The 17316-nt window shown below is 38.0% G+C and overlaps 1 protein-coding gene across 1 annotated transcript in view; it reads right to left on the bottom strand.

Annotated features, from left to right (window-relative positions):
• The window catches only part of MRPL3 (mitochondrial ribosomal protein L3), a 40048-nt gene that overhangs the window by 15807 nt on the left and 6925 nt on the right, over positions 1-17316 (bottom strand). The window contains exons 5-6 of the mRNA XM_058553166.1: positions 11338-11437; positions 9215-9275 (exon numbers count right to left, since the gene is read on the bottom strand). Coding sequence (XP_058409149.1) covers positions 9215-9275; positions 11338-11437 — 161 coding nt within the window. The remainder of the gene's footprint in view (positions 1-9214; positions 9276-11337; positions 11438-17316) is intronic.

Here is a 17316-nt window from a genome sequence, read left to right as displayed (position 1 = left end):
TTTAACTACTAGGCCACAGGGCCAGCCCCTCTACGGCCTCTTTTAAAACAGAGATTTGTCTTCCATCCCTCCTTCTTAACCACTCTCTGCCACCACCCCTCATCATCATTTCCCTCCTATTTTCCTGCTTCCCTAACACTCTTTGAGAAGTTCCTTTTCCCTTGCTGCTACATGAAAAGACAGTCTTAGAGTCCTGCCTCTGACCCTCTTCTCACTATGGTTTAAACCAGGGTGAGCAAACTATGGCCTGCATTGGCCACTTGTTTTAGTACATAAGTTTTACTGGAATGCAGCCATGTACATTCATTTACTTACTGCCTACGGCTGCTTTAGAGCTAAAATGGCAGAACTGAGTAGTTGTAACGGAGACCAGAATGCTTGCAAACCTAAAATATTTATTATCTGGCCCTTTGAGAAAAAGTCTGCTGACCCCTGAAGCTACTACTACTAAGCTGGAGTTCCACAAACCTTGCCCTCTGGCAAGAATTCTGCTACCACCTCATTCCACAGATGTACTGACCATTTCCAACTGGAAGTACCTCAGTCGTTCAACTACAGTGTTTCAGAAACAGAAACTGAACGTCTCCCTCTTTTCAAGCCATCTTCCTCTCTGCAGCTAGAGCGAAATTTCCAAGATGATAGTCTTATCACACAAGCTGTCTCCTGCTTTAAAACACAAAACAGCAACAAAAAAACAAGCAAACAAACTAAACCATAACCTTAAATGGTCCTCAGTAATTTGTTTAGCTTGGCGCACATAAGGCCTTTTATAACTGGGTTCAGCCTACCTTTCAAACACTGCCCACCACAAATCCTAGTCATAGCCGATTTCTCCATGAATCCCTAAATATGCCACTCTCTTTCATGCCTTTGCTCATTTTGTTGCCTCGGCCTCAAGCACCCTTCCCACTGCATTGTCTATCTTTCTACTATTACCATGAAAAAAAACCTGAAAGGGTTTGTCATCAAGTGTTGCATCAGCTGCAAAGTACTTGATTTTCTTTATTAAAAAAATCAAAATCCATATTGTAAGCAGAGAGTTTTCAATCAGAACCACTTCCAAATTAAGCTTTAACTTTCTCTCGCTAGCTGATTTACACTGTAAAAAGTTTAGGTGGCTTGTATATAATCTCTCAGAAAACGAACAGCTGAGTACTAAATGGAAGAGAGGACTCTTGACTTCTCTAAGGATGTCCCAAGATCAGTCTATATTTTTATTTTTAATAAATAAAAATGGAGGTGGGTGGGACAGTAAAGAAATCATTGGTTTAAAATCAGCTTCTCTATGGTTAAACATTACGTACAAATACAGGGAAATGGAGACTCACGTCCGTTCCCAGCCAAAATCAAGACTGGGCTGCTGCTTTATAAAACTGAACCACTGAGAACAGATTAGAGGAAGGTAAAATCTTTAACTGTCAAAAAGTACTGATGAACATAAAAGTATAATGTCCAAACCAACAACCAAAAGAATTTCTTGTAGGATATAACATAACATCACTTGGCTATATTTTAGATTCAAACCACTCAAAAAGCTTTTAATTAAAAAACAAAACAAATTCTAGTAAACAAAAAGGGACAACTTTTACTAAAATAAATTACATGTATATAAAAGGCCCTATTAGCTAACGTTTAACTCCATCAAGATTAGCTTTTAATTCATGATGGACTAATACAGCACATTTTAATCTTTAATTATAGCTTCTTCTCATTTCCACAAACTCACTCAGATGTTATCTACCTGCTTTCATCTCCACACACTTCAAGGATAAAGCATCTCTACTGAAGATCCATGTAAACTTTGAGAGTCAATCTCTACCCAATTCAGTGTCATTGTCTAAACCTATTTGATCAGTGATGTACAGCTTCTGAGCCCACAAGTCAGTCATGGTGGAATTTTCCAGTTGCTTTGTGTTCCATCACATAAAGTTAAAAGCTGGCACAGGGGCCGGCCCGGTGGCGCAAGCGGTTGGGTGCGCGCGCTCCGCTGCGGCGGCCCGGGGTTCGCTGGTTCGGATCCCGGGCGCGCACCGACGCGCTGCTTGGTAGGCCATGCTGTGGCGGCGTCCCATGTAAGGTGGAGGAGGATGGGCACCGATGTTAGCCCAGGGCCGTCTTCCTCAGCAAAAAAAGAGGAGGATTGGCGGATGTTAGCTCAGGGCTGATCTCCTCACAAAAAAAAAAAAAAAAAAAAAAAAAAAAAAAAAAAAAAAAGCTGGCACAGAATATCTATAGCTGTCACTCTCTAGGACGAGTTTGTGACAGCACGACTTTAAAACCAGGTATTCTGTTTTTGTCTAAAAACCATAAACCTCCCACCAATGTCTGGGAATGTTTTTTCAACAAGTGACTGCTAAGAGTGCACTTCTTATAGCTTTCTGACACCAAATCTAGTTCATTCAATAGTACAGAGTTAAATGTACAGTGATTCCTCTGAGTCCTCTTATGAAAGGGGCATTTCCTGGCTGCCCTAAATAAACCCAGAATACCACATTTGCTGCGCTGAGTTCAGTCTACTCTTCTCAAAAAAGAAAGCTCAAATAACCAATTCTGCAATACCACAAAAGGACGTAACCGTTTTCTGAAGGTCTTCAGCCATATCACTTTCTTTAATAGATCAGAAGACCATATTGCCATGTGCTGTAAATCTACTGTTATATCCTACTTCCTCATTAATACAGATAAGAGCGAGGTATGCCACTTGGAAAACTGAGGGATTATTTTTTGGAAACAGATTTTTAGAACTAAAAGGAACCTTAGAAACCATTTAGCCCCATACCTTATGTTAAAGATAAAGAAATTTACATCCAGAGAAGTTAAGCCACTTGCCCAAGGTCAAATCCCTGGTAAATGGAAGCATCTGGCCATGCTTTCAACCCAGGTCATACTGCCTCTTGAGAAACAGATTACAGCAAAAATATAAAAATATCCAGCAAATCAGAGAGGCATGAAGCTATTTCAAGGGCATCCTCATTACTCCGTAAATTCTAGGTGTAGCAGGTAGTATGTAATCTTAAAATTACCTAGAGTTCTTCGTAAGGCTACTACTTTGCTGTAGAAAAGGCAGTCTAAAGTAAGAAGGTAATAACTTGATGTATTAGAAAACACCATAATTGAATTTCTAATCACTTAATGTTTTTTTTTCATTTTTAAATATATTTCCTAGTGAGGAAAACACATATTTTCTTCTCTTAAAATCTGAAATAAATTGAAAAGCAGTAATATCAACAACGGTGACAGTAGCCAATACTCCTGAGCATTTATGATGTGCCAGGCCTTGAGCTAAGAACTTTCTGTGCATTAGCTCATTCAATCTTCACAACATGGCTATGAGGTAGGTTTTGTAATTAACAGTCATGTGCCGCATAACGATGATGGTGCTGTCAACGACGAACTGCATATACGACGGTGAGCTCATAACATTAGTACCATATAGCCTAGGTGTGTAGTAGGCTATACCATCTAGGTTTGTCTAAGTATATTCTATGACGTTCGCATAATGATGAAATCGCCTAACGACGCATTCCTCAGAATCATTAAGTGATGCATGACTGTATTCTCATGTTAAAGATGAGGCAACAGAGAGGTTAAGAAAGCTGTCTAGGTCACAGAGCTACTGAGAGATGGAGCCCACGCTTTTAGCCACTCCCTAGACTGCCTGTGATTAGGCCTTAATTTTGCAGACTTCGAGTTAAAAAAATGCTGCTTTGTAGAGTTAAAAATAAGGAAATTATAGATGCTCACTATAAAAAAATTTTAAAGCAACGAAACAACAAACTATAACCCTAAAACACTACCCTCCAAACTCTAGCCTTTATTTAGAAATATTCACTTTGACTGATTTGAGGGATTATTTTTTACAGAAATTATTCCCCTCCATAGTTTAATCACTCATTTTGAAAATTGTTTCACTAATATGCTTAAAAATTTACTGCTTTGAATAACTAGGAAATAAAGTAACATTAAAAATGAAATAAAATTGAACATGTGCAGAGCTGGACAGCAATTGTATCCTGAAGGCAGGTACACCTTGTTTTCCCTTCCCAGAGCTCACAAGCAAACATCCACCAGTCAGAAGAACAACGAGCTGGGGGGGAAGGTTTCTGACAGCGTGCAGGCCCCCTGCCTTGTTAATCACCTTAAGACCTTGATGGGCAACAATATTTCTGTACACATTTTGATATTTTAATGAAAGAACCCAAACTAGCTGAATTTCAGTAAATGTGCAAAGGGGCTCTACCAGTCACCTAATGTCCCCCACTACTCTTTTCATTTTCACTACCCAGGATAACATTATCAAGGTAAGTACGTATTTTTGTATTTTGAGGACAAAGGGCAATGAAAATTTAAAGGACACTAACAACTTTAATAAGATTATGCCAGAAAACGCTATTAAAGTAATAAGATTATATCTGAAGATATACAGGTTGTTTTAATTAGCCCAGATTGGTAGACAATATATTTAGATTATCCTTCCTCCAGAAAGAAGAGTCTTTTAAGTAGCTGAATGAGCTGCTTTCTGACTTCAATCTAGGCTTTAAAATTTAAATAAGTAAATAAATTCCAGACAACTAGAAAAAATATCACTTCAGGAACACCACTGCCACGAATTCAAAGCTCAACAGGACACCTGGAAGAAAGAGCCCCTGGGCCCACTGTTACCATCACCGCTGTCTGCGTCCTTCAAGTCCTTTGGGACAAAGACCCGACATTTTCCCCTAAACAACGCAGAATGCATTTCTACAGTTTTCTTTTTGCTTATTCTTTGTTTCATTCTTTTCTGATTTCTTTCCTTTTTTAAAAAAACTGCAAGTTATAATAAGCACCGCTAAGATTCAACAGAAAACAATGAGCTAACCATCCTATGCTGAGGATAGAATCAACAGTCGTACCTCATACCTACAGCTGTTTCCTCCTCAAAACTGAGAGAGAAAGAAAGGGAAAACATTAGACCCAAATCATCATCATCTATCAGAAGTTACACTGGAATATAACTGCCATTACAGAACAAGAATATACACTTTTAACAGGGTGCGGGGTGGTGGAGGGGGATGGTGCAGGGAATACATCATTATACATGCTAGTCTTAAAATTTTATTTAGAATGAATTACATAAAACTGCCATATTTCAAAGACTGGGCTTTATTATCGATTAATAGCATAATGAAACTGTGAAAAATTATTCTGCTAGAATGGTTTTATATATTGGGTGTAAAAATCTTTCCTATATAATCTAAATTTAATTTGTATTTTCAGACCCTTTGGATAAAAAACTATTTCTGGTATAAAAGTAAAAATTGAAATGAACTCTGGTAAATATATATTCACCTCACACTCCCAAGTGACACTGGTAAATTTACTTATTTATATAGAGAATTATACCCAAATTTAGCACACGTAAATGTAATGTATCTTTCAATGAAAGCAGATTTCCCACTGCAATTATTAAAAGAGGAACATTTAAAAGTTTTAAGGAAATCTTCAAGAAGAGGCTGCTACTGTTGGTCATTGGTCAAAAATGTCTGCAAATAATTTTATTCTTGAAGTAGATGGATCCTATTAACATTGTATTTTATTAAATTATTTCGTTTTAAATTTTATTTAGTTATTTCTAAAGTATGTTTAATCTAGCAATTAAAATTGAAGTTATACGGTAAAATAAACTTGAAATACTCAAAATATATGTGTAGATTTAACAATTAAATAATTATTACCACAGGAGAAAATGAAGAATTTCAATCAGATTAATTTGAGAGTTTTCTCTTTTCTAATGGAATGGAGATGATGACACCAATTACTAAAGAGACCAATTTTCAGTTTTATGCTAACTAAAATGTCACTAATAAACAGGTCTACTTTTATTGACAAAGTTATTTGAAACTAGATTGATTAAACCTGCTTGCTTTACAACAGATATTTGTAGGTTATAATTTGAGCAGAGTTAGGGAAAGGAAGGCACTAGGATTCCGTGCTAGGTAAAGGAGTGGGAAATAAAAGTGGTTCTACCAGCGAGCTCTTGACTATTCTCCAGTCCAGTGGTTCTCCAAGTGTGGTCCCTGGAGTAGCAGCATCCACATAACCGGGGAACTTGTTAGAAATGCAAATTCTCAGGTACTACCCCAGATCTACTGAATCAGAAGATGGGGCTGGGGAGAGGCAGGTCTGTCATCTGTGTTTAACAAGCCCTCCTGGAGATTCTGAGGTCCACTCAAGTGTGAGAACCACTGCTCCAGGGTGTAAATCCATGTCCTTCATCATCTGACCTAACCACGTTACTGCACAATTTTTTTCTCTAGTGTTTGCAACTGTAACAGGATTAATAATCAAGAAGATGGAGCCCAGAAAAGTTTCACAATTTTAAAACAGGGGCTGGAAATGGAGGACAAGGTAGTAAACCTCTGGCTGTAAGCGAGCCACGGTAAGGGACTGAGAGGACTCAGAGAGCTTACTCCCAAAAGATGGTGGTTCCATTTACAGTCAACAAGGAAAAGAAGATTCTCACTGGCTGTGAAGTTAAACTCTGTGTTAAATTCCAAGCAGGGGAAACTGTCCAAAAAATGAGAAGCATCAGGGCAAGGAGATAGAAGAATTTAAAAAGGAAAAAGAAAAGCAAGCAAATGCATGTGTGCATGCATGTGGGTGCACGCACACACACACACCACAATCCAGGGAAGTCAGTGGCAAAGAGAAGGGGCAGCAGCAACTAGGACGATTTGTAGCTGAGGATCCTGAAAGGAATTCAAAACAGCTCTACATGAGAGAGACAAAAAGTCCTATAAATTTACAAGCACTTATAGGCATCTTGAGGGCAGAATAACATGCCAGCTACAAGAGCTATAGTTATTGAAAGGTCACACTTCATTCTTATCTCAGGTAACACTATGTAAAGATATGCACACCAGAGTACGATGCACACATGTGTGGGGTAAACACCCTGCCCCCATGTTACACAGTGAAAGTCAAACAGAATACTGTATTGCAGCCCATACAATAGAGAGGATCTTCTCAAATGTAGATCCTCCCTTCTCCATATCTTAAAACACAAAACAAAAACAAAACATTTCCCCTTTCACTTTATAGTCACAAGAAGATGGCTCAAGTTTTAAAGATAACTTTTAAGAAGCCAAGGAAACCCAACAGTAGCATATGAAATGAAAGCAGTTACTGAACACAGGCATTTGAAAAGCCAGGCTCTCATCCAACTTAGTCACAAATCCCACCACAAGGCATCTGCTAACAAAGGCCCCCAACTTTGTAGGCTTTCTCGGACTATCTCACTTATCTTGTAAACTACATAAGGGAACTCACACACTATTAACTGTGCGTAAATTAACAGATTTACTGTGAGGTATTTTATTATACGTAATAATGAATTCAGGAATTTAAAAAGTAAAATCATCTGATTCACCACACACACATCTCCCCAACTAACCAAGCCAAAGCTTTACAGCTCCAGTGTTTTGAGTTCTTGACAAGGGAAGGCAGAACAAAGTTACCCAGAAACCAGCGATTTCCGAGGCCCCAGGAAATAGGAACGAGTCTGCAACAATCAGGAAGCAGGGAAAAAAGGGGAGAGGTCCATAATCTCGCTAAAAAGAGGAGCCACCCTACTGCCAATCTATCCCACTCCATTTCTAAATAGCTAACTCAAAGGTAGAAGCGCCTAGCAGCTGTCTGCAATGGCCCCTATTCGAAAGTGGGCACTAACAGTGTGGAAATGAAGATGTATCTGACTGACTGCGTTAAGGAAACTGATGCTGGCACTCATCCAGTTTCCTTGGATAAAAGCTGCTCTGGCTCAGTCACTGTGATCATGAGTATCCCAGAGCACCTGTGGACCGCTGTTCATTTTCAAAGGGTTCCTAGTCAGAATGTTCCTGGAACACAGGTTGCAAATCTTGTCAAATGACAAAAAGGAAAAAATTGAGGCACGCAAAAAAGTGAAATTACCACCTGTGTTAAGAGAACAAGAAACAGGAATGGACAAGAGCTGATATTTGGGGTTTAGGTTAGCCTAGGTCACGTGGATTCTAATAACCTACACTGAACAATTTCTATGTAAACATATAGAAGCGCTTGGTTACTTCATTCCATAGTGACATAACCTCAACTAATTACTGAAAAAGGACTTCCGTAAGATCTAAATGTTTCCTGGAGATCATCTAGCCAATACTGAATTTATCTTAAGCCATCCGATAGATGGTAAGATATGAAAAAACTACAGTACCAAAAATACCACTGCCCAGTCTAAATATGACTCAAAGTCAGCATTTCTGTTAAAGTGACAATTAAGTATTGATTTCTAAGGAATTAAACCCTTAAGTATGAAGAAATATTTTGCTTTTATGGAAGAAGTCTCACTTATCTAGTTCGGGGAGATAACACCATGCTACTGAGGAGGCCTACCATGTAATACTGTTTCTTCTTCCAGCTTCTGATAGGCTTTTCACACAGTTACAACAATGTGTTATAGTTACCTTAGGGAACCTTAAGCACAACAACCACTATCACAAATAGTATAAAATGTTTCTAATCTAACTGTTTCCTTGAACTGGGAAAAAACTGCCAATTACTAGACTACACAATAATCTCAAAAGAACTCCATAGCATTGCTCATGTATATTTCACCATCAAATTACATATAGCCTTCAAAATAGAAGTGGGCCCAGCTCACAAAGAACAAAGCCATGTGACTTTTCTCTACATTCCATTTCAATAAACTTACACCTCAGTTTACAAGCTATAACCCGATGTGAACACTTCACATAGCACTAACTCACTGCTATTTAAAAACCAGCGTAATCAGTAATATTAAAGATTAGAATTACGAATGAGAATAGTGCTTACTTCTCCATTATTCACTGACTTGAAAAGACTGTACTTCTTTTACTCATTGTTATTTTTTTTTTGTGTGAGGAGATCAGCCCTGTGCTAACATCCGCCAATCCTCCTTTTTTTGCCGAGGAAGACGGCCCTGGGCTAACATCCGTGCCCATCCTCCTCCACTTTATATGGGACGCCACCACAGCATGGCTGGCCAAAGCAGTGCGTCGGTGCGCGCCCGGGATCCGAACCAGCGAACCCCGGGCCGCCACAGCGGAGCGCGTGCACCCAACCGCTTGCGCCACCGGGCCGGCCCCTACTCATTGTTATTTCCTAATATATAAGGAAAACAAAAGGAAAAGAGAACAGAGAACCTATTATGCGGACCTACGTTTTGGCTGTGACATCCACATACTGTCCTGGGCGAAAGTGAGCAGCATAAAGAGGTGTGCCTTTATGAAAAAAAAAACAAAAAAATCAATATGAAATATGTCAGCCCAGAAACAACTTCACTAAACATACACTACATCCAGGAGATCTTCTAGCTTGCAGATTTCAAAAATGGTAGAAGATTCTCTTCTCCAATTATTAGAAACATCAATAAAAGAATAAAATTGTCTAACAAACATGTTTTAATGGATTGTACACAGGCTGAAGAACGAGGCACCAGTACGAGGCACCTGGTGCTGGAGTGAGCAAACAGACCCTGGCTGGCTGACGGGCTCGTGCCTTCAGAGGCCAACCTTCAGAGCTGCTGGTGGAAACAGGCAATTCCTGTGACAACACAGTGCTCCTGCTGATAAACACACGAGTTCGATGATTCTTGGTCATTTGAGTGAATAACAATATACTGAATTAAGATATATTTCCTATTTCATATAACGGAAATAAAAACAAGAGAATGACTCAAAAAATGTTGGGGTTGGATCAAAATTTTTTTGACCCATGGAGATAAGTTATCCAAAAATAGGAACTTTAATTACTTGAACACAGGTCAATTGTATGTTGGGTAATGATTATGGTATGTGTGATATCCATATAAAGCTGATACGTATCAGATTTTTGGTGGACTAGTCATTGTTCCAATAAAATATAGTTATTCTAGCATGTGCCCAGATATTTGGAATAGCAAAAAACTGCCATTATAGATACCCCTAATTTTATATAGGACTAACATTTCCAAAACTAGTTGTACATAAATAAAATCTTACTTTAAATGTACTTAGGAAACATGATATTTAAAGGAATTTTGTAAGTCAAAGCCCTTCACAACATTTTATTTATAAAAATTTGGAATTAACACTTGTGAGAAAGATTTAATTTGGCAATTAATCTCCAAACATTTATGGGGCACTTACCAATATATAGTTAGAAATACAAAAGTATAAGACATGGCCCTTGACCTCAAGAATTTATTATCTAGGTGAAGAATCAACATTAACATTGTCAAATAAGAGAGCTCTTTTTTAATAAAAAGCTGGAACCAATGTATTAGAGAATGTAATTGAAAGCTAATTTTTGTTTGCTTAAAACAGGGAGTAAAAGTGCTGTAGGATTTCAGAGGGCAGCATCCCATCAAGAAGGACCTAATCTGGATTTGTATGGGCAGAGAAAAACCTTGAATTAAGAAAAAATAAGGAAGATTAAAAGTGACTAAATTTCTATGAGGTTGAATGATCTGAACTGCTGATATCTGACCATTTTTCACCCACAAAAACAACAATTTCACATGGTTTGAGCCATAGCAAAAGTTAATGTGGACTTAATTTTCATACTTAGTTTAATTCCATTTACTTTACCATAAAGTTACAAAAACTGCACTTCAAAAAATACTTTTAATTCTAGCTTACATCAAGGCTGACTCTCTGTCACTCCAATTAATAAGGCCTATTGCAATTGAATTTTACTTCAAGAAATTCAGTTCAGATATTAAAATATCCTCCTACTATCTACTTGTTAGAACCCAAGTTCAAGAGATCAGGGAGCATTTCTGAAATTCAAAGACATCAAAATGCTGTTAACTACATGAACTAACATAATTATACTGCCAAATCTTACTTTTTGACATTCCATGGATTAGGTAAAATACTTTCGGGATTTTAAGTTGAGGTTGCTCTGATCAGTCACTTGCCGGTTTCAGGCTACGTTTTCTCAAATTCTTCTATCTCAGTGAAAGTCTGGCTATTCTTTACTTAATAAAATGCCAGCCTACAAACAGTAAACTTCATACTTTAAAAGTTAGTGTATTTATTTGGAGTGGCTTTTCCGAATGTACACTAAAAACGAGGGCGTTCCTCCCTCTTTCACGGAAAACAAAGAGTTCTCTACAGTTCTTTCCACTTAAAAAAGAAAGACTTGTTTGTCCCTAGTGATTAAATCAGATATGGTTTTTATATTTAAAAATAAATGTTTGGGACTTTGTATTGTGGATTCAGCTTTATTGAAAGGGCTGACATTAAACAAATCACACATTTGGGTATTTTTACCTCCCTCCTCTCCCCGACCTCATATTACCTGGCTTAATTACAGCATTGTCTGTTACTTGAAAGATTTTAACTTTCTGTTTTGGCGGCAATCCAAGTTCTTGGTAAAATTCCAATACAGATGTAGATTTCTAGAGGAAAAGCAGCACACGTAAGTAACACATTCAGTACTAGAGGTGGAGTTTAATGCATAGAGATCTAAACCAAGTTATTAACACCCAAAAAACAAGTCAAGAGCATTCTGTTCCCCTAATGAACAAAGAGCACCCTATTCTCCTTATTTAAGGGAGGTGAGATTTTTATCTATAATCTATTACACTTAGGATCCAACCATGTGCATAGTGTAGCTCATATACAGTACATGGGGAAAGACCTTTGTTCTGTAGGAAAAGAAATACAGTTGTACTCATATTTGAATTTTGACTGGAGATGGTAAGTATCAAGGACCCCAATCCCGGGAAATGCAACTCTGTCTACTCTGCACTTGCTTCCAAGCAGCTGGAAGAAAACATGATAGATCATATACAAATGGACGACCACCAACTTCAAAGTGAGTCCCAAATGTGGCCTGGCCAACCTACATTTCCCTATTAAATCCCTCTCACACTCTCCAACGCAACTATGTCACATCCTCTTTTAAAACCTCCAGCACTGATCCCTCTTCCTCCCGCCTTGAGCTGATCATGTTGCTTCTTATTTCACTGAAAAAACAAAAGAATCAAGAGCACTTCCCCAAGCCCGTATCACCAAATCAATCAAACTGTCTGCACCAGCATTTATATACAGTTATCCTCCCACCCTACTCCAAAATGCACGAGACGGCATGGGGAGCTTTTAGAAAACACCAAAGCCAGGGTCCTCTGCTTGGAGACTGTAACTTCACCAGTCGAAGGTGGCATCCAGGCATCAGTATTTTTTTAAGCACTCCATATGATTCTGATGTGAACTGGGGGCTAGAAATCCCGAGGACAGATGAACTGCCCATGCTCTATTAAAAGCCAAATCCTTCACTGTGTACTACTGATTCCCACCCCCTCTCACCTATTCAGTGGCCCCACCATCTTCTGAATCATCAATTTCCTCCTTCTACTGGAACTTTCCTATCAGTATATAAAGATGTCACAATAACTCACATATTAAAACAAAACTTTTCTTTGGCCACATAGTCTCCCTTAGCTAATCTTCCTGTTCCCCCTTACAACAAAGCTCCTTGAAAGACTTGCTGAATCTACTTTCTCTCCTCGCATTTTCTCAAAACCACTTCAATCAGGTGTTTTAGCTCCTAATACTCAGTGGAAAGTACTTAAAGTCACCAACAATTTCCACGTGGTCAAATATACTGGTACATACTCATTTATTGGTTTATCAGCAATACTTGACACAGGTGACCACTATGTGCTTGAAAGACTGCGTTGGTTTCCACTCACTACTCTCTCCGTTCTTTCATATGCTAACGACACCACACTCCTCTTCAATCCCAAATTCTACTCCAAACTACAAATTCACATGTCCAACTGCTAACTCAGTATCTCACTTTGACATCAGGCACCAACTCAAGTTTAACATGTCTACAATTGAACTCAGCATCTGCCCACAAGCCGGCTCTCCTCTGGTCTTCCAAATCTCAAGAAATGGCAACTCCATACTTCCGTTGATTGGACCAAAAATCTTGTGGTCACCCTTGACTTCTCTTTCTCACATCCCACGTCCATCTACCAGCAACTCCTGTAGACTCTATTTAAAAATACAGCTCACATCAACCACTTCTCACCCCAACCCCAAACCACCATCTTTTGCCTTGATTATTTTAATAGCCTTCTAACTGGTCTCCAAGCTTCCACACTCCTGACCCCCTGGTCTGTTCATTCATAGGCAGGCACGATCCTTTTAAAACTCAAGCTATGTCATGTCTCTACAACAGCTTCCGTTTCATGCAGAATCAAATCCTAAATCCTGACCATGGTTTATGAGGTTCTATACAATCTGATCTTGTCTACTATTCTCCTCTTGGCTCACCTTGCTTCAGGTACTATGCATTCCTTATTGGTCCAAGAATATATCCAACACTGGCCTCAGGTCCTTTGCACACACTGTTTCCCCTGCCTAGAATGCTTTTCTCCCAAATTTTAGCATGATGTTCTCCCTTACTTTATTCAGGTTGCGTTCCAAGTATCAACTTAACTTTTTTTGATTACCCTATCTAAAATAGCACCACTTCCTGTCACTCACAATCCCCTCAGTCTACTTTATTACTCTTCAAAGCACTTTTCTCCATCTGTTACAATATACATTTTTTGTTGTTTATCTTCAATGCAACAGCCTCCCTGTCTCACCCCTAATCCCACAAAAATGTAAGCTTCTTGAGAGCAAGCAAGGACTTGAGCTGTTGCTATATCCCCAGCTACTGGGAGGTCCTGCTGTCTCCTTTTCCCTCCACTCCTGACTTTTTCCTGCTATTGTAAATATCCTCGAATATAAAATAGCCTTGAATAGAAAACTTTATGGACATCTTATTTCCTTACAATAATGTCCTTGGTCTTTTTTTTAATTTTTAAGACTCTTGCTATAGACTGCTATAGGACTTGCCTAAAAAGCTGTACAACTTTATATTTCCCGATGTGAAGAGTGCCTCTTCTATGAAACTATAACCAACAGAGGTAAATCTATCTTCCTGTTGTTCCTGCTCCCCCAACTTCCCCTCTAATCATAAAGGAAGCACCTGGCAGGCCCTCAGTGAGCCATGGTATTCTGTATGCTTACCTGTGTCTGCCTGTGCCAGTTTCTTGGCCTGTAATCTCCTCCCCACCCTATACCTCCAAAGCTCATTAAAATAAGTTAAATACACGTCTAGTCTCAGCTCCAGTGATATTTCCTGTCTGGATCCCTCCCTGGGCAGCCTTGCCAGAGCAGTCTGCTCCTTTGTCTATGCCATCCCTAGGCCCTGCATGTATCTCATTTACTGTCCACATTACCTTACACTTAACAAATTACATGTCTGTCTGCCTGCTGGCCTGTGAGCACCTGGATGAGAGGAGCTGTTTTATTCACCTGTCTCTCTAACTTTAGTGGCAAGCACAGTGGCAGGTCAGATACTGCAGAAATGAGCTAAATGAATCGTGAAAAGACACAGAAGATGGAGGGCAGTCATCCATCTGGGCGTGAAGTCCTGGCTTGTCTCTTCAAGTCACCCCACCTTTCCACTCTTCCTGCTGCATCACAACATTACTGTGTTTGTGACCTGACAGTGTGTGACCTCTGCCTTTAACTCTAGCTATTACAAAATTTTAGGCCTAAAATAAACATCATAACTTACTCTGAGGATGACCAAATCCACAAGAAACTAAACTACTATGAAACCGAACCAATAGTAATTTGTAATAAAAAAAAAAAAGCAAGATTAGCAGCAACTGAAAAAGCCTAACCAATGTATGATGTTCTGATAACAAAGCATCCTTCCCCCAAATTCCAATTCCAATGGAGTATCTGCACAGCCAGACTTATAAGTAGAATACAATATTTGAATATGCAGCAAACTTCAGTTAGTTGCTAATTTCAGTTTAAAACGTGAACTGTTAGTGCTCTTTATAACTTACTTAGTAGGTTGCCTTTAGTCAACATGAAAATGGGTGGTACTGCCTGCGAGCACAGAACTTTAATTTTTGGATCAGTCCACAACGCCCTGGAAATCTCCCTGGGGCCCTCCAGTGGGACCATCCAACAAATGCTAAGAAGCTCTGCTTTGGATGTCCACGAAAGATTGTTCTGTACCTCATAAAGCTCCCTCAAGAGCCATCCTTACCTCCAAAACAGTGATAACATAAATTCATTCCAGTCATTCTCTATAGTTTCACTTCCCATATGCTGAAATCTAAGACTAATATTCAACAACACTCTTACAAGGCCCCTGCTTTTCATCTTCAATAAAACTCACTTCTTCCACAACAAAAGAAAACACAAAAATTGCCATTTAAAAATGTGGCTCCTTGAAATTATTTTCTGATGTATTATATTCAGATTTATTAAATTTTAGAACAGCCTTCAATTTTATTTTTAACATTCACATATTCCACCTGGTGATTTAAAAAGCATATTATTTTATTAATATCACTTTTTAAGTATGCCAGGAGGCTTCTGAGAAAAACCCTTTCCTTTTTTAGTAATGCAAAATAAACAAGATAAACGTCTTGACCTAAGTAATTAAGTAACTATAGACTGACTAAAAAGAACAAAGGTAATACATATTTCTTGATTATCTTCCAATTTCACTAAAATTAAATACTTTAATTTTTTTCTTTTAAAATCAAAATATTGGAAAACTAATTAGGTATCAGTTACAAGAAAAACCAAATGCTCAAGTTGAAATCAGCAGCAGTTTAACAAGTGGCTTTTTTAAAACTTCCAAATAAATGACTTCAAAAGGCAATTTAAAAGACTGACAGCAGTGTCACACTTGGATAATCCCGTCTATGAGGTTGCACTTTTTTTCCCTCTTCAAAGTTCTCTGCAATTATCCTTCCCACAATGAAAATGCTTCTCTGCTCCTAAGATGAATTGATTTAATCAACTTTTAAGGCTACTTAACTTTCTTATTCAAAAACACTATGTGCCACATCAGTTTTTATTTATAAGGTACAAACATAGCAAAATAAGATAGTCTAATTTCTTGGAGGCATAAATTCTTTACAGATTAAAAAAATAATAGTTCTAGCTCTATTATAAATAAAACTGATTTAATCCATTTATTTTAGAATGCTATTTGATATTTTACATTCATAAGTCTCAAGTTGTTTTTTTTTTTTTAACTCTCTATAATCAATCTATTTGCAGTTTTCCTGGGGGTCACAATATGCAAGAGGACATTTGTGTACTTTTAGTTTTGAAAATATTTTTCCTTTCTGAACCAAAATGCTTTACTCATAAAGAACTCCAAAACTTCATTTTCACATTCCATTCTGAAGAAAGGTCATTCAAAGACAAAGCTTTTTCTTAATATTGTAAAAAATGTCCTCTGGACCTAGAAAATTTACATCTTGAAGAATAAGAAGGGCCTCTGTAGCACTTTCCACACCAGAGAAGTGAACAGTTTTAAAAAGTTTATGTAAGTGAAGTGAGTCAAAATCCACTACGACATAAGAATACAGGATCCAAATCATCCTGCTGTGCTGTATATTCATCAAAGAGATAAAATATGTAGCCCCCAGTTTCAAGTACGAAAGTACAGTACTCTCATTTCTGTAATATTTCAGTTATTAGCATTACCTGTTATTAAAATTTTATCTATAAGACATCATCACTAAGTAAAACAGAACAAATTGAGCTGGCAAGTACATTTTGGGGGAGAACATCTGTTTTTTCTTGAAAACTAAAATATTAGAAAGCTAATGTGAGACTTTTAGAACTGGAAGAGAATTGAGAGACCATCAAGTTCAATTCTCTGTTTTCATGGGTAAGAAAAAGGATATTCAAAAAGGTGGAGTGAAAGAGCTATGGTAGAAATCAAGATTAGAACTCAGCTCTTCTGATCCCCTGACCACCTATTTTTCCACTCTCTCCCAGTTCTGAGGAAGTAATGCTCACAGATCTGTTGGAGCAGAATGGATTATCTCAACATGAATCAAGGCTGTGAAGTCATGCATTTACAAAACTGGTAATGAAAATAAAGATGATGGTGCTAGTTAAAACAAAAGGAAATACCATCAATTAGAAAACAGTGGTGTCTATGGAACCAAAGAATTACTCACATGAAGGCTGGCACACACTTACACATTTAAAAATTGAAAAATTTGACATTTTTTAAAAAGTTTCCGTAAATATCTCATTGTGCTTTTAATTACTGTGGAATTGTTTAAACCCTGAAATTATTAGTCAATGAAAAGTCAAGAATTAATAGCAGGATAGATAGTACTATGAAGACTTACGGAAAAATAAATGAACTATATTACCATAACATGCAAAAATAGTTAACTTCTCTAATACTTACAAGACAGGCCTAAGCAGCCTATAGTCCTAC

This window comes from Diceros bicornis, chromosome 2 (assembly GCF_020826845.1).
Source record: "Diceros bicornis minor isolate mBicDic1 chromosome 2, mDicBic1.mat.cur, whole genome shotgun sequence".
NCBI lineage: Eukaryota > Metazoa > Chordata > Mammalia > Perissodactyla > Rhinocerotidae > Diceros > Diceros bicornis.
This window is presented reverse-complemented; position numbering and strand designations above follow the sequence as displayed.